Source organism: Scyliorhinus canicula, chromosome 3 (genome assembly GCF_902713615.1).
Source record: "Scyliorhinus canicula chromosome 3, sScyCan1.1, whole genome shotgun sequence".
Classification (NCBI taxonomy): Eukaryota; Metazoa; Chordata; class Chondrichthyes; order Carcharhiniformes; family Scyliorhinidae; genus Scyliorhinus; species Scyliorhinus canicula.
Window position 1 is genome coordinate 200627772 of NC_052148.1, and position 23969 is coordinate 200651740.

General features: G+C 43.0%; 1 protein-coding gene across 3 annotated transcripts in view; it reads right to left on the bottom strand.

Annotated features, from left to right (window-relative positions):
• gatb (glutamyl-tRNA(Gln) amidotransferase, subunit B) overlaps window positions 1-23969 on the bottom strand; it is a 254894-nt gene that overhangs the window by 80916 nt on the left and 150009 nt on the right. For all 3 annotated transcript variants that reach the window (XM_038791991.1, XM_038791993.1, XM_038791994.1), the window contains 4 exons: window positions 21570-21714; window positions 17610-17723; window positions 16084-16282; window positions 15564-15686 (listed from right to left, as the gene is read on the bottom strand). In XM_038791991.1, coding sequence (XP_038647919.1) covers window positions 15564-15686; window positions 16084-16282; window positions 17610-17723; window positions 21570-21714 — 581 coding nt within the window. The remainder of the gene's footprint in view (window positions 1-15563; window positions 15687-16083; window positions 16283-17609; window positions 17724-21569; window positions 21715-23969) is intronic.

Sequence of the window (23969 nt, forward strand, 5' to 3'; positions counted from 1 at the left end):
CCCTGCCTGATTGGCCAACAGGGTAGGATAACCCTGTTTAAATTCATGATTGGATTGATGGTTTAGGACCATTACTAAACAATAATCGCAAGGATCATTAACTACCAAGAGTGACAAGATGGGTAACACGTTAGACACAACCTCTGATAAAGGAAGCGCGCTCCAGACTCTGTGTGAGCAATATCCGGAACATTCAAAATAGTTGAGACAATTGTCAGGAGAATTGCATAAAAATTTAGGAGAAGAAAACTGGCCACTGGGGGGGAAACTAATGCATTCAAATTGGGTATAAAATTGACAGAGAAAGGAATAGTTAAAACAGCCAAGGTCTTAAAAAAAAAAGGAATGCGCATATGGGAAAAGAACCAAGTCATTAGGCTATCTGCCTTGAATCTGTATAGTAATCCATGTGAGTTTAAGCTTAAGTGGGATAAGGTGCTGTCAGGGACTGCGGAGTTCCCAAATCTTATCTCCCAGAATTCTGACATAATAAACTGCTTTGTTACTGATACTCAGGCCTTCGTGTGAATATTTTCACCCGTAACATTTAGTGTAAGTCTGGAAGGATGTTGCTGAGCTGGACGCCGCTCGAGCCGGTGGACAAGGCGAGTAGTCAAACCTTTGACCGCCAAAAATTAGAGTCACTCGGCAAGGCGGACAGACGATGAGGTTACATCCAACAAATCTGGTATCAAGGCCAAATGAGTAAAAGAGTCAGTTTAAAAATTTTTTGGTTTTTGAAGAGCAAAATACTCTGACAAAAAAAAAATGATCAAAGGTGTGTGTGATTTCTGTGGAACAGAGAAAAATGGTGAGATACACAGAAGTAAAGATAAGACAAATAAAGTTAGAAGCATAAATGACATAAATTAAACCTTCACACAATTTGGAAGACAGGCTCGTTTAAAGGAATTGAGGTCTGACTCCTTTTAAGCATAGCAATAAAGCAGGTAAAGATAGCGGCAGTACAGATTGTGCAAACTAGCAAAAGACATCACAAAACTGCCAACAGTTACGGCTAACGACTGTCCCGGAATGTCTCAAGGAGAAAAAATAAAATAAAGTCAAATTAAAAGATGGCATCATGCCAAGTTCTCCACCACTTTCGATTCTGTACAAAAATTTAACCATTTCAGCAAGCAGGTCATCTGCACAAAGAAATATACGTCTCTAAGAATAGCTAATGCCTCTAAAATTAATCAGTGGAAATTGACTCAAATGGAATAACACAAATAAAGTTTTCGAAGGAGAATGAAAAATTTTGTTCAGTATTTTGTTTGCGCTATTGTGAAAATTCTGTCTCTTTACTCTGATATTTGTGACCTGTGAGAATGTGTATGCTTGGTCTGTGAATGTTGATATCTCTCTGTTACGATTTATCTTCTGAGAAAGTAACCATGGATTTATAATCTGGAATTCTAGAATAGGCTCCAGAAGGATTTTTACTTAACTGTGGAAGCCAGGTATTTCTACCATTGACGATTTTGCCGCCATCTTAGAGAAAGAGAGAGAGGGTTAGAGAGAGAGAGAGCCAGAGACAGAGAGAGGGACTGATAGAGACAGCTAAAGTTGAGAGAGTGAAAGAGAGCGAGTCAGGGAGACAAAGACGGAGAGGTAGTTAGATAAAGAGAAAGAGCGACAAGAGTTCCAGAGACAGACAGAGTTACGTAGAGATATAGACAGAGAGAGAGAGAGTTTTAGGCATCTAAACTTTGTTCTGAACTATTCACTGTCTCTGTATTCATGTTTCATTTTCAGACTTTGACTTCAGACTTTGACTTTTAAAAGTTTTGTTACGAGCTGTGATTATTTGAAAGCTTCAAATTGTCTACGCATTGCCTTTAAAGATTATAGTTTGAGTACAGTTAACAAATCTTTCTTTTCAAAGGCTATCATTGGCATTTCCAGGGTAATTTTGATACACAAGGAATTTTAATCAGGGTGCAAAATCACGTATGTAAGACTAAGAAAATATTAGTTTTATGGTGTTCAGTGGAGGTTAGGATAGTTGAAATACATATGACAAATATGATCAAGCCGGTGTTTCATTAGTTCAGGGTTAAAACTTCCCTGACACAAATAATCATCAGTAGGGTAAAACTAACCTGTCTCACAACGCAGATGTTGTAATTATGAGATTGCAGAATTAAGTATAAAGAATAGATGGGTAAATGAAATATGTCCATGATCATGTTCGTCTGGGAAAGAACCACGATGCAGCGCAAAATGTGTTCAGTCAGAGATTCAATAACATATTGTGTTTGATATTTTAAAATAATTGTTCAAAATTAGCTTGGAAATTAAAACTTCAGAAAAGTAACTCTGATTAAAGCAACTCCATAGAGAGCACATATCGTTCTGAGAGACTTGATAACGGGAATTTGGCAGCAATCCAACTTTTACTCCCAGTCCACTTGAGTGAAAAATATAAAAAACCGTTTAGTGATGCGAATGGCATCATTCTAATTTATCCACCCACTATACGCCCCTTTTTGTCTCTGCAAGAAAATTAACCCTTTCAACAAGCTTTTGTGTATAATCCAGAAGATGTCTTGACACTCCCATGCTGGGTTTGCCGGTGAGCTCTGGCCTTTTTAATTCTGATAAAGTAATGAAAAGTCAACACAGCTGAAGATGCATTTTAATTGGAACTTACAAATCTTAAATTTTGAATTTTCAGATTAATTAAGCCACTCTGTCCCATGCAGAATGGATCTTTGGTGTTAGAACATAGGACGTATAGTGCAGATAATTACAAGTAACTATAGGTGCCACAATATTTGCAGAAGCTTCAGGAATTTGAGACAGTTGAGTTATTATAAAATGGATATGAAAGGTTTGACATATCGGCCCATACAGGAAAAGTTTCATACGGACAACATCTAACACCTGGTGACGACCAGGACACTTTTTCTTTAAATTTTAGGTTAAACATTTGGGAAAGGCTGGCATGACAGCAGCACCTGTGGAGATTTGTGATTACTCTTGAGATCTCAGAACCACTACGAGCACTTCAAGGCGCTTGAACATCATTGACTTCACATACACAGGATGCACGTAGCTACATGAACTATGCGGCTTTATATAATTTTATTAATGGGATATGCATCCCAGCAGTCAGAGACTGGAACAAGGATATAGCTTATTTTAATGCGTGACTACAGCTACATTCGGGGACAGACATCTGATGCGTAAACAACTTGTGTCTGCTTCTCGCGCGTTCCGGTAATGTTTATAATATGAATTAAATATGTACAGTGTTTTAAGTAAGGTTGTTATGAAGCAGGCTGCCAATGACACGGATGCCACTAGATTTTGAGGGCATGACGACCTACACAGAGTTAGAAGAGGTATAATCAATAATGTAGTGACTTGATTTAAGACAGAAACTTCTATGGTAAATTCGCTAGACATGCAAAGGTTGAATGCGAAGGTAGAACAACTTAGATATTAATGACACAAAATGGCTGAACAAGCCACATTCCCTGTAAACTGTGGGTGGGTATGTACAGGCAGTATCCGCTAAAACAACAAGCTTTTCCCAGCCTGGGCTCTCATTCAATCACGGCATTACTAGGCCAGCTCCAAACTCAGCATCTCATCATGGCTCGACACAACAAGCATGAGATTTATCTCTTGAACAATCCGAAGCTCCAATTCCACCATTGCACCACTATTAATCCTGCAAATTTTCTCACCAATCCACCCCTTGAGCAAAAACACCCTGGACACGATTGCATGTCACTTATAAAGGACGATTCATCTGTCAGGGAGGACCTATCGGATGCCCCTCTTAACGACCCAGACCTGACCATGTTCACAGATGGAAGTGCTTCCATCGGTGAAAGGGGGGAGCGGTTATCAGGATATGCTATAGTCAACCAGGGTGGGGAAGACAGTAGAATCAGCAGCATTTGAAACTCCATCTCGGCCCAGCAAGCAGAATTGTTCGCACTAATACGTGCATGTGCATTAGGAGCAGGAAAGAAGGTAAATATATATACAGACTCCCGATATGGCTTTGGAGTTGTGCATGACTTTGGACAATTATGGAAGAATAGAGGATTCTTAACATCAGCTGGAACTCCGATTTCCCACCAGCAGCTGGTGACCCAGTTACTCCAAGCCCTTATGCTCCCAGAAAAGGTAGCAGAGATAAAGTGTACTGCCCATACGAAAGGAAAAACTCCAGTAGATGAAGGAAATAGGCAGGCAGACCACCAAGCAAAAGAAGCCTCCCATTCAAAAGAAATGCTGGTGCCTAAAATGATGAGCCAGACTAAAAGCTCAAAAGGCAAGTCGCCCTCTGAAAAACCTATGCCGACTATTACTGACGTAATCCAGCTACAGGAGGACGCTCGTGCTAGCGATAAAAAGTTATGGGAAGGATTAGGATGTACATATGATAAAGAAAGTAAGCTGTGGGTCACCCCGGCAGGACAAACCTGTATGCCTGATGCATTAGCGGCCTGGGTGACCGAATGTGTACACTTTGCAGCTCATTGTGGTGCTTGCACTACAGGTGATATATTGTTAAAAACCTGGTGGCATCCCAGACTTCAGGAGATAGCCCAACGAATTAGCAGTCGCTGCTTGATATGCCAGCAGTATAACCCTGGTAAGGCAGTGCCCTGTGAGCCAGGAAAGACACCATTGCCTGAAGGTCCCTTTGAGACCCTGCAGTTGGACTACATTGAGTTGGAAAGATGTTACAAGCATGTATTAGTGATTGTTGATGTGTTTAGTAAATGGATAGAGGCCTATCCTACTGTAGATAATAAGGCTTCAACTGTAGTAAAAGTTCTTATGCGTGAAATTGTACCAAGGTTTGGAATTCCCTATCGTTTAAGCTCTGATAATGGACCTCACTTTGTGGGACAGGTCAATAAAGAATTCTGCACTCAACTGGGAATTAAACAGCAGTTACACTGCGCCTACAGACACCAAGCAGCTGGGATAGTGGAAAGAGCTAACCAGACTTTAAAGACTAAGCTTTCTAAATTACAAGCTGAGACTAGACCCACTTGGCTCAAACTATTACCTATTGCACTCTTTCAAATAAGAACCACCCCAGCAGGAAAGACTCGATTAAGCCCTGCGGAAATCCTGTATGGAAGACCTCGCCGCACTCCATGGGATTGTGAGATTCCCCAAGAGGTCCAGTTCCACCACATGACTACAGAAATGGCCAATTACATAACAGCCTTGACTAAAGTATTAAAGAGTCTCCACTTATTAGTACGTGCCGCACAAGAGAAAGTGCCACCCTTGGCCAGCTCCGATATTGTGCAACCAGGAGATCATGTGATGATCCGCAATTGGACGCGGAAGGGGTTGGAACCACGTTGGGAGGGACCGTTCCAAGTTCTCCTAACCACCCCATCGGCAGTCAAAGTTGAAGGACGCAACGCGTGGGTCCACATCCAATACTGTAAGCTAGTGAAGTTTTCATGATTATTAACTCTTGTTTTAAGTTTTAGGTACATACGACCTTACTCGGGCTAGAAGCAGGACCCCAAGATGAAGCTGCTCTTTTTACTAGTGATCCTCGCCAGCGCCATCCAGTTTACATTCACTAGGGACCGACTGTGCAGACCCGGAGGATGAATACTGCGCCTCTGCCGCGAGGACACTTTCAGTTGTATCAACAGCACCACCGGCAAGACCTTGCGGACGGCGACTCCCGTGGACACTTGTACCACCATTATTCATCAGGATGAACAAAAACCTCGCTTCCTGACTACCAGTGGATCACTGACCTGCGATCGCTACCGATGCCTGTGGAACTACCGATGCAAAGGACATAAGCCGCGAGTATCTGGCTGCGCCTCTGTGATGCCAGATGCTACAGAGGCTTCCCCAGTTAGACAAGCAGGATCTAGTAGGTGCCGAAAATGTGTATGAGGACGTTGGACCAAAGGATGATTTCCCAGAGGAATTCCTCAGACTCTCAAGGATAAGCCCCTGAGGGCTGTGTGATCATGGAATGATCAAAGGGGGGAATGAGGATGTGAAGCAAAGCTTAAGAGCCAGAATGAATGAGGATGTGAAGCAAAGCTTAAGAGCCAGAATGAATGGGATACATTAGTGGAAAATCACAAGTGGAGGAGCTTGTTATTGAAGGATAATGAACTTACTGAGATAAGGGAGTTTATATTTGAAGTCGTGAGCCGACTCATGACTGTAAGTCAAATAGCCTTGAGAAACAAGGAAGATGGCCAGATGACAGGATATGAAATGTGGGAGCCGCTTGCAACTATAGCTAACACCTGCTAATTAAGCTAAGACGGCTACATACTCATGTGCCAATAGATAACCCCAAATTATGTACTGGAACTATTGCAATAACAAATTTACGCTTTGTAATGGGGCGAGCTCAAGTGAATGTAAGGGACAGCCCCCTAACAATACATATAAAAGAAGGATGTTTTGAGCAAAACTTTGTCACTCTCCGAGGTGGTTCCCTGGAATACCTAGAGAGCGGCCCCGATCGTAATAAAGAATATTCTGAAGTACGAACGTGTTCGAGAGTACTTTCTTCCGGACTGAGAGACGAGTAAATAAATCAGATAGATTCACATGGTGACTGAAACATATAGAGCTGAAGGCCAAGGTAAATGATTTGGAGAATCAGACCAGGTGTCAAAATGTTCAAAATGTGGGGCAGCCAGAGTGGATGGAAGGCCCAAAAGCCACAGAGTACTTTGCAGAGATGCTCGGGAAGATGGTGGGGAAGGGTGGATTCACATCCGGGAAGGTGGCGGTGGATTCAGGTCCCCGCCTGAGTTGGATCAAGTCCACTGCACACTCAGGCAGAGGCCTCATCCTGAGGATCCACCACGTGCAGTAATAATGAAGTTCCGTAGCATCAAAGAGAAAGAGCAGATTTTGAGATGGGCGAGGGAGCATCGTGACTTCAAATGGGAAAGCCATGCCATCATGTTTTACCAAGATGTGGGAGCCGAGCTGGCAAAGAGGGCTGCGTTCAATAAAGCCACGGCCGTCGTGTATGAAAGCGGAGCCCAATTCGGTGTGGTGTACCCGGCATAGCTAAAAGAGACATGAGGGAAAGGACTATTTAATTGATGCGCAATGAGAGACAGACTCCTTTCCATACTTAGAAGTCTAGGTGGGTGGGGATTGGCCGCGGCTCCGGTAGTTGAATTATACAAGCCTGAGTAGAGTTAAGGCAGACTTGCAGAGGTGGGATAGTCTCCTGTTATTGTTGGCGGGCTGGGATCAATCTGTTGAGATGAACATCCTGCAGAGGTTTTTATTTTTATTTCAGTGTCTTCCAGTGCTCCTGCCCAAGTCAATTTTCTGAAGGGTCGAGCAGCTTATTTCCGGCTTTATTTGGGCGGGTAAGGCCCCAAGGATTTGGAGGGGGATCCTCCAGAGGGGAAGACATGCAGGGGGTCTAGCTCTGCCAAATTTGCCGGACCAATTTTGGGCGGCCAATGCGGTGGTGTTGGTGGTGCGGCGCCCGGGGCTCTCTGGGTTAAGATCGAGTCGGGGTCATGCGTCATGCAGGGGGGCAGGTTTGGGGTCACAGGGAACGGCGCCAACAATACTCAGCGAACCCAGTGGTGGTGCCCACGCTAAAAATATGGAGACCACTCCACCAGCATTTCAAGTTGGGGGCAGCTTCAAGGCTGGCTCGCATTTGTGCTAACCACCTGTTTTGATCCAGGAAGGCATGGCTGGATGCCACATTTGGTGTATGGAAAGAAAATGGGATGGAGAGAATGGGCGATTTTTTTTTCTTGGAAGGGGGGTTTGCCAACCTAAAGGAGAAATGTGGGCTGCCAGGCTCAGACATGCTTAGGTACCTCCAGGTACAGAGCTTTGTTAAGAGGGGTTTTTTTTGGATTACCCAGTGGTGCCGCCAACATCCTTATTGGGACGGATTCTCTCTTGTTTAGGTCGGAGGAGGGCACTATATCCGACACGTATGAACGGATCATAGGGGAAGAATTGAGTTCGTCGAAAGGGGTAAAGGCTAAATGGGTGGAGGAATTGGGAACAATACTGGAGGAGGAAGCATGAAGTGAGGCACTGCAGAGGGTGAACGCCATGTGGTTGTGTGCAAGACTGAGCCTTATCCAGCTAAAGATAGTGTTTCGAGCGCACCTCACTCAGGCTAGGATGAGTCATTTTTCAAGGGGATGGAGGAAATGAAATGAATGAAAATCGCTTATTGTCACAAGTAGGCTTCAATGAAGTTACTGTGAAAAGCCCCTAGTCGCCACATTCCGGCGCCTGTTCGGGGAGGCTGGTACGGGAATTGAACCGTGCTGCTGGCCTGCCTTGGTCTGCTTTAAAAGCCAGCGATTTAGCTCAGTGTGCTAAACCAGTCCCTAATAGGTGCGAGCGCTGCTTGAGGTGGCCTGCATACCACATACACATGTTCTGGTCCTGTTCCGAGCTGGTGCGTTTTTGGAGGTCCCTTTTCAGCACCATGACGCCAATTCTAAAGTTTGATATAGAGCCCTGTCCTTTGATGGCTATCTTTGGGGTTTCAGATGTGCCGTAGCTGTGTAAGGGTGCGGGGGCAGATGTCCTTACCTTATTTTTTTTCTTGGGGGGAGATGTCATGTGTATGTCCCTTTAAGAAAAGTGTGCTTTATCAAATGGCTGCACTGATGTCATTCTGGGGGTGGTGCTGGGCTCTGCTTGGCTTATATTTTCGCTTTGAGCTGGGAGCTGTTTTGGCTCTGGTTGTAGTTTCGTTTTCAGTTGGAGAGCTGTATTCAAAGCAAGCAGATGTGTACTGATCTCTCTCTGCAATCTAAAAGAATGTCTCCAGATCACTTGATGATTTCAAAGTGATACCCGTTTCTGTAAGGAACACAAATCTACTGTCTTTGTTAAAAAGGTTTTTGTTTACTTATGGACGTTGTTTGGAGTCATTAAGCGTTATGTATAGAGTACTGTGGGTGGTATTCTCTGCTCCCGATAAAAATCGGGATGGCCGTCGTGAAATTGGCCGAGCTTCACGACAGCCTCGGGGCCCGCTCCCCGCACCTAATTCACCCGCACCCAGGGGGCTAGGAGCGGGCCCCTGTCGTTCCCGGCCGCGACCTCGTCGTGCCGGAAATGACGCTTTCTGATGTCATTTGCGAGTGCGCGGGTTGCCAGTTCCAGCCCGCGCTTGCGCGGATGACATCAGCGCGCAGACGGCACGAACCCGTGTATGCGCGGTGCGTCTTTCTCCACCGCCGCCTGGCAAGACGTGGCGGCTTGATCTTGCCAGGCGGCGGAGGGGAAAGAGTGCGTCCGTTTTGGACACTGGCCCAACGATCAGTGGGCACCGATCGCGGGCCTGTCCCCTCCCGAGCACAGTCGCGGTGCTCCCGTCCAAATCGGGCCCCTAGATGCCACAAACGGGCATCTGGCGCCCGTTTCACGACGTCAGCGACCAGGTGTGGTTGCTGCTGTGGTGAAACGGGCGTGAAGGGCCGGCCGCTGGGCCCATCGGGCTCGGTGAATCGCCGTGAAAAAGACGGCGAGCAGTAATTTTTCCGAGCCCCGGGGGGGGGGGGGGGGGGGGGGAACAGAATCGCTGGGGGTGCCAGGGGGGCATAAAAAATATCAGGAGGCCCTCCGACGATTCTCCCATGCCACGTGGGGAGCGGAGAATTCCGCCCTGTATCTTTTGGGGGGGTTATTTGGGTTGGTAGTTGATAAGATGTTTACTGTGTGTTTATAAAATGTTAACTGGATTCATAGAATTAACATTGGTTTTGTTTAAAAATACTTTTAGTTCTCAGTTGCATCACACCTGTAAAGTGAGACCTTGTGCTCCCCATAACCATTATCGATTGAAAGTTGTGGGTCAAGTGAACTTCATAATACACTTTGATGTTCTCTAAACCCTGACCCATAATAGGGAGTTGATTGAAGGGTTCTACCGGAGATGGCACCCATTTATACTGTATCGCAGAAAATTGGTCACGGTCAGCTGTTGGGTGGGGGGTGAGTAAGCAGAGGATTTTGTTTCACGGGGTGGAAGGTCGTTTTGGGATTTGTTTTGTGTTTGCGTTTGGTTACTGGTTACTGTTTGTTTGTTTTGCAATTTTGTATAAAATGCTAAAAATTTAATAAAAACAGTTCCAAATAAAAAGAGTTTAAATTCCAACATGGCGATTTTTTAAGAGATTCATTTGCATGTCACAGACCAGTCATGGCTGTGGAAAGTGTGGGTGGGACAAGTCTTTCATTCAGGCTTCAATGGTAGGGCCCCGAATGCGGCAAAATGAATTAATAAAAGGGTTCAGTTTTCTCCTGCCAAGATCTTGGACGACCCCAATAGCAGATATGTTATGGTCTGTGGCTCCTTGGTGGGCACTCCGGTGGTTCTGGTTAATATCTATGCTCCAAACTGGGCAGCAGGGTGGCGCAGTGAGTAGCACTGCTGCCTCACGGTGCCGAGGTCCCAGGTTCACTCCCGGCTCTGGGTCACTGTCCGTGTGGAGTTTACACATTCTCCCCGTGTTGCGTGGGTTTCCTCCGGGTGCTCTGGTTTCCTCCCACAGTCCAAAGATGTGAAGGTTAGGTGGATTGGCCATGATAAATTGCCCTTAGTGTCCAAAATTGCCCTCCCTTCTGTGGTGGTGGCTGGTTACTCAGTAATTGGGATTTTGGACCATGCCCTTCACTTTGTTGATTTGCCACCAGAGTCAGGTCCCTCCCGGCATCCACCATGGAAATTGGACACTACATTAGAGCGGTGTGCCAGCTGCAACTCTCGAGGGGTATGTGGGCATGTTTTATGAACACGGGAAGATGACCAGTTGCCTCTTAGCTCACTAGCGGAAGGGACAGCCAGTTTCCCAGAGATCGTACACAGATGTAACTAGGACTGTATGCGCGGAGTCTGCACATTCTCCCCATGACTGCGTGGGTTTCCTCCGGGTGCTCCGGTTTTGTCCCAGAAGTCCTGAAAGACGTGCTATTAGGTGAATTGGATATTCTGAATTCTCCCTCGGTGTACCCGAATAGGCACCGGAGTGTGGCGATTAGGGGCTTTTCACAGTAACTTCATTGCAGTGTTAATGTAAACCTACTTGTGACAATAATAAAGATTAATATTATCAGGTTAATTCGGTTTTCGAATTGTTCTATTCGGGTCTCTATCGATCGGAGTCTCCACCTGAGGGATTGCTCATGACCGACGTTTTGGATTGCTTATCCATCCCAGCTATAGAGGAGGAAGAGGAGCGATGAGTTAAAATTCCCAGAGGAAATCATGAAATGCATTGGTTTGATGCAGATTGTTAAAGCAGCTGGCCCGAATGGCTTCCCCCTTGAATTTTATGTGGCATTTGCAGAGGAGTTGATACCTTTAATTCTGGATATGTTTAATGATTCCTTATCCCGGGGTTGATTGCCCTCTACCTTCACATGGGCCTCTATTTCCTTGATTCTCAAGAAAGATAAAGACTCCACAGAATGTGGGTCATATCGACCTTTCTCACTCTACTTGCTAAAATGCTGGCACTGTGGCTGGAGTCCTGCCTCCCAGAGGTGATTTCGGAGGATCCAACAGGCTTTGTTAAGATAGGCAATTGTCACCAATATAACTCACCTGCTAAATATTGTCCTTTACCCCTACTCGGTGCCCGAACTAGAGGGGATTATTTCCCTAGATACCGAAAAAGCATTTGATAGAGTCGAGTATCTGTTTGAGATTCAGATTTGGACACGAGTTTATCGCCTGGATTTGACTACTGTATAGCCCCCACTGCTAGTGTTCAGATGAGTGCTCTGAATTCTGGCTCCTTCCCATTGAATCGGGGCACGAGAGAGGGGACATGAGGCACTGTCTCTGCTCTTGTTTGCTTTGGCAATAGAACTGCTTGCAATAGTGCCGAGATACTCTGTTAAGGGGAGGGGGATAAGTGGGGGAGTGGTGGAGCATTAGGGGTCCCTTTATGCAGATGACCTACTCCTCTATATTACGGACCCAGGAGCCTCTATGGAAAAGACAATAAAGCTGCTTTGTAGTTCCAGATCAAGTAGTGGTGTCCACCCAGAGAATCTGGAAGTAGTTCAGGCAGCATTTTAAGCTCTGTTCACTGTCTTTGCTGGCCCCCATTTGCAATAACCACCTTTTTCTGTCAGCGAATTTGGACTCGACGTTCAAGTCATGGGAGTGGAAGGGTTTGGAGACCTGTTTGTGAAGGGGAGGTTAGCCAGTTTGAGGGCGAGATGGGAGGTGAGTTGGGTCCTATTCTGGATGTTGAGATATGGGCATTTGGAGAAGGTCAAGTACACCATTAGAGGATCAATAGAAGTGTTCTACCCAAGATGGCAGCCATTCATTTCCTTTAAGGAGCTAGTTAACGTCAGCTGTTAAAGGGTTTCGTTCAGTTTCTTGGGGTTAAGTAAACGTGTGCTTTTGCTTGTTAGTCTAATTCTGTTATTGTGTAACTTCGGTCAATTGTTTTGTATGATTTTGCTTATGAAAACAGTTTAATATACATTTTTTTTTAAAATACGAAAAGTAAAAGGATAAAAGTCTTTGCTTCAGATAGACATCTTCCAGTTAGATTCTCGGTCCAGGCCTTCAGTTGGATGTCTTTGCTTTCATTCTGTAATGGCTTTCATTGTAGATTCATCAGGATCTCTGAGACTGCAGTCTCAGAAACAGTAAGCAAGTAACTTTTTTGGAGAAAGAGGGGGAGAGAGAGCAACTCACAGCTTCTTTGTTCAGGTTCCAGGAGCTTCTCTCTGGGTTCTGTGAAAACCTCCACCTGGCTGAACCCAATCACTGTCTATCGCTGGGCAAGATACGGTCCTTAGCCAATCCATTGGCTATCAGCCAATCACTCAATCAAAATCCCTCCGGTCTCTCAGGTGCCATAAAGTCTGAATTCTTCTGTTCAAAATCTAAATCTTCATAGCACACAATGTACTATATTGCAACTTTTGAGTTCCTCTCACTTCCCTGCTTGATTTAAAGGTATATGTCCATTAAATATCCTTGGACCAAAAATGATAACGACAAAAGTAAAACAAACAGGAAATAAGGGAATCAACAGAAATTGCCCTTACTTTCTGCAGTAATGGGCTTTTCACATGTCGCATCAACCATGTCCTTAGAGGGTAGCTCCCAACTCCAAGGAGTCATGTACTGAATTTACTTTGAAGTGCAAGACCTGTGGGAGATATGCCTGGAGCAGAATGAATGCATCATAGCAGCTTCCAGAATATTTTGCATAAACATGAATGAAAACCTTCTAGTGGTTACAAGTGCAATTCTTCCAGATGACAAAAAACACTTGCTGCTCTGAGGGTGTCTGGACTGCCATATGCATGCAGTCTATGATCCTTGTACAAATGAGAATCTAGTCATTGTAGCAAATGTGACAGCCCTCTGGCTCTGACTGGCCTCATTAATAGCAAAGTGGATGTAATTGGCAATCCTGGCAAATAGTAACCTGGGAGATACATTTACGATAACAGCTCATAATGACTACTGGGAACGCAAACCCGCTGGGCTCACCGTGAAAGAGCTCTTATTCCAATTGGCTGCAGATGTCAGCAGAAATCTGCCATGAAAGCCCGAGTCTTCTGAGATGCTGCTACTCAAGTCACGTTGAATAAGCTGATCCTCTTCCTGGAACTTGTATAAAGTTATCGGCTCCTTCAAGTTGGAACTCTGTCCTTTAGAGCAGCCTTTGGCCGAGGAGAGGGCAGCTAATGTTGAAGTTGTTTCTACTCCTGGTGCTGCTCTGCTGTTTCATCATCAGAGGTCCATGGCAAAGCCACACATGTTATTCTTAAGGTGCAGACACAACACTCAGGGGTTAAAACACACCTTCTCAACAATTTGTCATAAGTCTCCTTTTACTGTTTCAATTTAATTCCTGTTTCTATAGTCATCCAAGGAGCTTTGGATGCGCTTCCTTTGTCTTTCATGTGAATGTGCCCAGCACGTACCTGAATAATCTCCTCTGTGAAGGCCTCCCATTGCTCATTTTCAGTTTTAACTGTGAATCCTGATTCCAATCCATGTAGGCCAGATTCCTTTTCAACTCCGTGAAATTAACCCTCCTCCAGTTCAACATTTTTACATTTAATTTTTCCATGTCCTTTTCCCCCCACATGACTCTAAAACCAGTGTTATTGTGATCAGTTCCCAAATGCTATCCCACGGAAATATGCTCCACTTGTCCCACTTTATTTCCCAGAGTTACATCCAACACTGCTTCCTTCCTCATTAGGCTGGAAACATACTGGCCAAGTAAACCTCTTGTAAAATTTCTGGAATTCCTCTCCTTTTTGCCTTTTGCATCATTATATTCCCAGTACATATAACTGAATTCCCTTATTATCAGTAGACTTGTACCTTTCTTTAAATTGTCTGCAAACTTGCTATTTCCTGCCCACTATTTAGTGGTCTGCGATACACACAAGCAGCATAACCACTCTATCATTCCTTAATTCTAATGCAACAAATTTTTCTTTGAACCCTCAAGTACATCATCACTTTGGGGGTGGCACGGTGACACAGTGGTTAGCACTGCTGCCTCACGGTACGGAGGTCCCAGGTTCAATCCCAGCTCTGGGTTACTGTCCGTGTGGAGTTTACACATTCTCCCCATGTCTGCGTGGGTTTTGCCCCCCCCCCACCCACGGCTTACTCGCTTTTCCAACTTCTTCCATCGGGCAGAAGATTCAAAACTCTGAGAACACACACAAACAGATTCAAAAACAACTTCTTCCCCGCTTGGGGGGGGGGGGGGGGGGGGGGGGGGGCGCGCTATCCTCCTGCATAATTTATTGATCCCTGTATTAACCTGTTGTAGCTTATTGTCCCTCCACTCACTAGAATGCAGAGCAATTGAGAGGAATCAAACAGGGTCACTGCACCTCATTGCTATCAAGTGCACCTGCTGGAACTGTGTGCATGCATTTATGCACATCATGCAAAGACACAATTGCTGTAATAAGTCCACTCTCGATGACCAAATTAATTACCGACACCTACTTTCAAGACTCACATCTGAATAAGAGGCACATAGGTGAAGTACCAAAGGATGGCTGAAAGGAGAACCATATTCCATAGCAGGCACGAGCAGAAAGTTAATTGATTTGAGGGAAGGAAAACTAAACAAGCTGGTAAAAGGTTTATAATGAAGATCAAGCTTGGTTGTGATGTCTCTTGCAGTCAAACAGCTTAGTGACATTCACTGTCTGGTAACTAAATATGACATTTGGATGATGTACCTTTGGGCTTCGGACAACTATCTGAATACGAGTCTGCATTTTTGACAAAGTCCATGTTGTAAAACGTAAGTTTTCTTAACTATACTTTTTCTACTTGTTAAACCAACAAAATTCCCAATTCCTATCACATTTAATATTTTTAATTCCCTATCCATACAAAAACTGTTAAGTCAGCATCCTTTCCAAATTTCTGCACATTTTGTTTGATATGAAATCCTCAAAAAAGTGTTTTTTTCATGAAATTGGTCGTTTCATAACAATGAGTATTACATTTAAATAAGTGTAGGTTTTAAGCTTTCTATTCCGGAATTAAAAAACATCTTCTTTACCTGCCATATTTCCATGGCTTGTACCAAGTGTCTGTAAGATAAGTTGAAGTTCTCGAACGGCTGCTGCCGCTTCATCTCCACAACACATATCAGGTTCCATAACAATCTCCATCAAACCAACCCCTGCAATCAACAATATTTGGCAAATAAAATGACAATTTTTTGTCAAAATGCAAGAGTAGCAATGGGAACGTTGGGTTTGGAAAAGAGAGACAGGAAAATAATTTTCATGGAGAAAGGCAATTTGAAAGAACTTGCATTCAAACAGTGCCGCATCACAGGACAACCCAACGTATGTTACAATCAAAGAACTTTGGACTTTGCTCGGGTCTCACAGCTTGAGCCCTATTTGTCCCCATGGCAACAAACCACCCAGGCTTGTTGTCAGGCAGAAATCAGTCACGTGGCCCTCTTCATTCCACCATTTTATCTTCGACAGCTCCAAAACATAATCTTATCTGTAAATTAAAAAGGGGTAAAATGCCAATATTATATTGTAAATTTTACTAGTTATACGTACCAGCCCTATTTAAATCAATTAATGTTTGGGTTCTTGCATCATCGTGGAGACTTTTGCCGCTATCCTGTTCCAATTGGATTTGTTTGATTCGCACCAATTTAGGTATCATATGATTTCTGTTTTTCCCAACACAAAGGCTATATGCAAGGCTTCCACTGATGGCAATTGGACATCTCTGCTGTGTTATCTGATAGCCAATCTACATGTATAACAAAAATAAATTCTCAAAATGTCTGCTGAGGAACCTTGAGATCAACCAAATTAAATTCAGAGATTTAACTGCCACAAATCTTTAATATAAAGTGTTTAAATATCCTTCAGGGTGTGCTGATAATTAGAACAAAAATAAATCTCAATAGTACTTTTTCTTAAAGCAAATATCTATTTAAACTTATCTGCTCGCAGAAAATTTACATTATTAAATTCTCATCAACCTTGTTGCTGGAGGTAACGTGGCAAAATAAACAATATGACCCATTAGCCTTTGCAATGCTGTGTCCTGATAGTAACATAACAGGAACTAAAAACAAATGAAACTAAAGCAGCGCAAATATCAAGTAAAATACAGCACAGCTAAAGGAACAGAGGTGGATAACATTTAAAGTAAATTGGGAGTTGGAAGAGCAGGGAGGGCACAACAATAGAATCAGTAAAGCATAAACACAGTTATAAACTTGCATGCTATTTATTTTTCAATTGCAGTTTCACAGTTGGACAGAACTGCTGGTTGGCAGCGAGAGTCCATCCTGCCTACTCCTGTTTGCCTTCTGCTAACTGGACAAAGGCCACACACAGCAGGTGGTGTGTATATGCACGCAACCCATGAGTTCCTGGGGGAGGGATGTAGAAAAAGTGTAGGTTGGTGATACTATTGCCATCTCAACAATACATGCTTCCAGTAGCCAGTCAGAAAGGGATTGGTGGATCCTCATATAATTCAGGAGGTTCAAATACTTAGTAATGGAGCCATATGCAAGCCTACAAAAAGGTTAGGTAGGAAAAAGATCAGCTGCTGTATCAAGTCTATGCCATGATAGCACAACAATGGTTAAATATTCCTTCCATCTGTACACCATCCCTCCTCCCACCTCAAAAGAAAAGAAAATACTCCAAAATTCCTCTTTGACCCCCTCAGGTAATCAAAACCAGCCCAGATCTCTCAAATTAAAATAATTATAAATTTGATTCCAGAAATGTGTTGCATTAATTGATCTTGGTCAGGAAGGCAGCAGGAGACCAACAATTGACTTCAATACCATTACGCTTGTGAGAGGGAGAAAACTGGGCCCGAGATGATAGATATGGGGAAGCAATTACTAAAAAATGGAAGACGAACTGAAGATCAAGGTCACAGCATGAACATTTCATGAGCAACAATACTTTATTTAAGAGTCTGTATTCAACGTCATAAGTTAAGATATTAAATGGCACCAGAAGTTATGATTTTCAATATTTTGAACATGTCGTAAATACAAGTGAAGAGGGCACTCAGCAGGGAGGTTATTTGAAACTATGCACAAGCTTACTGGCAAGTCAGCGTAGAAGTAGTGTTTTCTGTCAAACTTGGATTTCTTGTTAATGGTACAGTTTAGTGCCAACCCAGTCATCACAGCTGCTTCAACACAGTGTTTGCTGAGAACCTTTTGAGGATGAAGAAATACAATGATTACATTGCAAACATACAGGCACCCCTCATATTAGACATTCAATTCAAAAACATGTTCTGCACCAACTAAAGATGCTGTTTTAAGAATAAAGTCACAAACAAATTACAGACATTCATTCTAGTATCTGATGAGCCAACATTCCCAAATCAGACAAATTCTAATTCTGTCGAGTCAGAATGATGAATTATACAAATCTTCACACAGACTCTTCTTCACAGCTCAATATTGCATTGTTGATTAAAATGAAATGAATGTTGGTGCATATAAAATCATAATGACATTTAAGTCAGTGAAGGTCATGTGCAACTGATTGAATTGCATAATTTGGAACACATTTAGAAAACCAAAATCAATGATGTCAATTTGCCTCCTACTGAAATCAGTAAAAAAAAAAACTAAACCAGTGAAAATTAGAAGTAATTTGTTTAAAATACATTTCTCAACTTCAATGCATGGGCTTTACAAAGGCTAGTGTTTAGCTCGGCATGATGCACTGAACCAACAAGTATAAGTTGATCACACTGTCAGAGTAAAATAATAATTCATACAAAAAAAACAGCTACAGTATACTAAATTCACTCAAAGCAGGGCGAGGTGAGGGGAATGGAGACTTGGTTCAAATATTTTATCAAAATGTTAATGTTTTCTCATTAACTATTTAAATCAATCTCATAATATGTAAAGATAGTTTTGAAGACCTTTGTTTATTTTTCAAGTTGCCTAGGCCAGCATGCATTGCCATCCATAATTGCTCTGGAGAGTGAGCTACCTTCTTGAACTGCTGCAGCCCATGTGGTGTAGATACACCCACGGTGCTGTTAGGGAGGGAGTTCCAGGATTTTGACCCAGTGATTGTAACGGAACAGCAATGTATTTTCATTTCAGGATGATGAACGTCTTGGAGGGCAGCTTCCAGGTGGTAGTGTTCCCATGTATCTGCTGCCCTCATTTTTCAAGATGCTAGTGGTTGTGGGTTTGGAAGGTGCTGTCAAAGGAGTCTTGGTTGAGTTCCTATAATGCATCTTATAGATGATACATACTGCTGACACTGTAGACGAGAAGAGATGCTCCACATAAATGAGCATTTGGACAGACATGGCAACCTGACAAACACATCAGGTTTGGTTATTTCAAACTTCCCTGAAATTATAAATAGCATTTTAATCTACCAAAAATTTTCACAAAATATTCTTTCTGAATGGGAAGGTGGTGATGCATGTTAGATGTGGTTCTGGTTTATTGGCAACCAAAACTTGTAAATCTTCCTCTTTTAAGTTGGACTATTCCATTGGGCATTATTGCCTTAATGTTAGGGGCAGCACGGTAGCACAGTGGTTAGCACTGTTGCTTCACAGCGCCAGGGACCCAGGTTCGATTCCCGGCTTGGGTCACTGTGCGGAGTTTGCACGTTCTCCCTGTGTCTGCGTGGGTTTCCTCCGGGTGCTCCAGTTTCCTCCCACAAGTCCTGAAAGATGTCTTGTTAGGTGAATTGGGCATTCTGAATTCTTCCTCTGTGTACCCAAACAGGTTCTGGAATGTGGCGACTAGGGAATTTTTACAGCAACTTCATTGCAGGGTTAATGTAAGCCTACTTGTGGCAATAACAAAGATTATTATTATAGATAACTGCAAAGTTATTTTGAGGAATTTCCAGGGTATAGATATGCTTAAGACCTCCCCTAAATAGGCAAAAGGTAAAGTTGCCATAGTCCAGATGACCATAGGATGCTTTCTTCTTTAAGGGGAGAGCTGAATGGTGGCAATTTAACCACACCTCAGGCGAGGGGCAAGGTTGTGACGGCGTGCTTTCATGAATAACCTCACCTCAATAACACTCTATCCTATATAATTTCTAAATGTGCTGGGTTTTGAGGTTTATTTTTAAGAGAATTCTTCCTTTGATCTGATGTACACAAGGACACACCAATGGCAGCCAAAAATGTAATTTGTTCCCAAGACTCCAAAACTGCTGTTCAAGAATAAAAGGATTTTGGCAGTCGCCTAGGGATAACCCAATGATTTTTCTGCTACTTGCTGGAAGACACCAATCTTCTGTTTGTTGCCTCTCAATCAGATGTGTAAGATTGAGAGCTCAATAGACTGTGGTAAGAGGGTGTCAAACACATGCCCCTCCAACTTGTACAAATTTTAGTTATAGGTAAAACCAAATAAATTAGATCCAAGTTTATAACTTAATGGTTAAATGTTAGACAAATGAAATTCAAACATTGCAATGGTAACCAGCATGATTTGTTCTACATTTTCTAACAAATTACTTCAACTTCAAAACATTCAGTTATTTTACTACACAATATTTGTGTATTGTAAAACTTTCTGCATCATAATTCACTTAGCTCCTAGAAATCAATTTTCCTACAAATTATTTACCTTCTATAAATTGATTAGCGCATAAATGGTGGTAAAAATGAATTCATGTCTAGCAGCCTTTACACAACTATTATTTTTCTGCAAAGCTCGGTTTTATAGTCTAACAACTTGCACATGAGTGGCACTCTTGTTTTACAATTGTGACTTTTGTTTTTTTAAACAAGTCTAAGTAATAACCCTCAAATTTGAGAACATGAAAACATGTACTAAATGTTACATAATCTATAATATTAGAAATTTAAATTAAACTGGTTAAAGGTAAACACAGAAAATGCTGGAAATACACAGCAGATAATTCAACACCTATGGAGAGAACTGAATTAGCATTTCAGGTAGGTGACCATTCATCACAATTGGAAAAAGGTAGCAATAGATTTTAAAAGGTGGGAACATGGAAAAAGAACAAAAGGCAAGATCTGTGATAGGATGGAATATGGGAGACATTAAACAACAAGAGTTAGTAGAGCAGGGCTAAAGGAAGTGATTAATACGGGATAAATAAAGAAAACATGTCTCGAGGAGATATGAATGGCAGAGTAATGAACAACTGCCACCCGAAAACAAAAGCAGGGGAAAAATAAGTGCAAAACGTGCAAAGGAAAGGAAACAGAATAGACATAGAGATGTTAATGTAGAGACCATATTGTGCACAAACTCATGCACCACTCACTCTTGGATCTAAAACTGGATGGCGAAACACCAGTTGTTTCCTTAGTGAGGAGAAAAGGGTTAATCTGGCTCCTTGGCATGTATTTGACAGGATACAAATTGCGTGGGTATGAAGAGTTGTTAGCTATTCAATATTGCATTTCAAAGTTTTTTAAATAAATTTAGAGTACCCAATTATTTTTGTGTCCCAATTAAGTGGCAATTTAATGTGGCCAATCCACCTAGCCTGCACATCGTGGTGGGGGGGGGGGGGGGGGGGGGGGGGGGGGGGGGGGGGGGGGGGGGGGGGGGGGGGGGGGGGGGGGGGGGGGGGTGTGTGAGTGAGTGAAGCCCACGCAGACATGGGGAGAATGTGCAAACTCCACACAAACAGTGACCCAGGGCTAGGTTTCGAACCCGGGTCCTCAGCGCCGCAGTCCCTGTGCTATCCACTGCGCCACATACCGCCCTGCATTTCAAAGTTGACTGGAGCACCATAACCACCAAGTCGCACAGTAATTCCCTTTAATTTTGGAGTTACTTGCTCATTATACTTCTTTACTTTACTCTCTGCTGCAGTTTTCACATTGAGGTAACAGCAGCAGACAAGGTGCCTAACAATTCACATCAATTGAAAAATGGTTTACATAGATATAATGCACAGTGTATGACAAAAAATTTACTTTAGCAAAAGACATCTTTAGGAATCCTATCCAAAGTCAGTTATATAAAACACTATTATTTCTATTACAAGTCCAATGTAGAGACATTGAAAATACTCACTGGTAACGTGCCCGGAAGTGATGCATCTAAAAATGATACCAATGAATTTGGAGGTGCTGAAAATTGCACCCTGGACCCAGAGAATAGTTTGGAGTTGGAACATAACTGAGCATGGATTTCCAAACCAACAACTCCCAGCCATTTTCTGGAAGACAAAAATGATTTATAAAGCACAATAAATTAATATGACCATGACCAATAAACAAAATTACAACTGCCTTACAGAACTATAACTATCAACCCAATTGCCTAAAAGGAATCTTAAAATCATGCAAGACCTTGTCTTTTGGATGAGACATTAAACCAAGGTTCCATCTGTCCTTTCAGATGGGCATCAAAGATCCAATGGTACTACTATGTGAAGCAGCAGGGGAGTTATTCACAATGTCCTAACTAATACTCATCCTTCAGTCAATATCGCTAAAAACAGATGAACTGGTCAAGCTGTTCGGTAATTCACTGCCATATTTCCTACTACTTAAAAGTACGTCATCGGCTGTGAAATTGATGGAGGCATCCTGAGAATGTGAAAAAATAATCTGTAAAAGCAAGTCTTTATTCGCAAGTATCAATAAAGTTCACACAACATTTATATGTAACATCATTTTTTTCATGAAAGAGGCATGTGCCATAATTTATGTTTAGAACATAGAACATTACAGCGCAGTACGGGCCCTTCGGCCCTCGATGTTGCGCCGACCTGTGAAACCATCTGAAGCCTATCTGACCTACACTATTCCATTTTCATCCATATGTCTATCCAGTGACCACTTAAATGCCCTTAAAGTTGGCGAGTCTACTACTGTTGCAGGCAGGGCGTTCCACACCCCTACTACTCTCTGAGTAAAGAAACTGCCTCTGACATCTGTCCTATATCTACCACCCCTCAATTTAAAGCTATGTCCCCTCGTGTTGGTCATCACCATCCGAGGAAAGAGACTCTCACTGTCCACCCTATCTAACCCTCTGACTATCTTATATGTCTCTATTAAGTCACCTCTCAGCCTTCTCCTCTCTAACGAACACAACCTCAAGTCCCTGAGCCTTTCCTCGGAAGACCTTCCCTCCATACCAGGCAACATCCTAGTAAATCTCCTCTGAACCCTTTCCAAAACTTCCACATCCTTCCTATAATGTGGTGACCAGAACTGCACGCAGTACTCCAGGAGCGGCCGCACCAGAGTTATGTACAGCTGCAGCATGACCTTTGGCTCCAAAACTCAATCCCCCTACTGATAAAGGCTAGCACACCATATGCCTTCTTAACAGCCCTATTAACCTGGGTGGCAACTTTCAGGGATTTATGTACCTGGATGCCGAGATCGCTCTGTTCATCTACACTACCAAGAATCTTGCCATTAGCCCAGTACTCTGCATTCCTGTTACTCCTTCCAAAGTGAACCACCTCACACTTTTCCGCATTAAACTCCATCTGCCACCTCTCAGCCCAGCTCTGCAGCTTATCTATGTCCCTCTGTATCCTATAACATCCTTCAGCACTATCTACATCTCCACCGACCTTCGTGTCATCTGCAAATTTACTAACCCATCCTTCTACACCCTCTTCCAGGGTCGTGCATACGTAAAAGTCAAATAATTTTACGAATTGAAAATGTCACACTACTTGTTTTACACTCCTCTTCCTTTTCTTATGGAAGAGCTGAGCACAGCTATTTGCAATACCCCACTTATCTATTCCAGAAGAGATCGGGCAGACGGTTTGTTTAATAAGATACAAAGCTTAGAGGAAAATATTATATACTGTTTTTACATCTATCAACACTGAAATTTACTGGCAGCAAACAATTTTCCTGGTGTTACCTCTGCCTCAGCAAATAACAGGACTAAATATGCCCAATGTTTGGTGAGCTGAGTAATCTGAATGTCCGAGATACACTAGGAAAACCCCGATTAGTTGTATTTATGGTGATGTTAATTGCCTTTAAAATAAGACTGCTGGCATTGCACTCAATAGCCAAATCATTAAAGTCAATAAATACAAGTCATCTTATAGAAATATACTTTAGTTACATTACAACATGCAAGCTATAAAATAATAGCAATTTCTTGTTCATAAAAGCTATCTATATAAAAAGACTAAGGCCTGGGTGGGCAGTACGGTAGTACAGTGGTGTGGGTAGCACAGTGGGGTGGGCAACATGGTAGCACAGTTGCTTCACAGCTCCAGGGTCCCAGGTTCAATTCCCGGCTTGGGTCACTGTCTGTGCGGAGTCTGCACATTCTCCCCGTGTCTGCGTGGGTTTTCTCCAGGTGCTCCGGTTTCCTCCCACAGTCCAAAAATGTGCAGGTTAAGTGGATTGGCCATATTAAATTATCTTTAGTATCCAAAATGGTTAGGTGGGGTTACTGGGTTATGGGGATAGGTGGATGTGTGGCTTA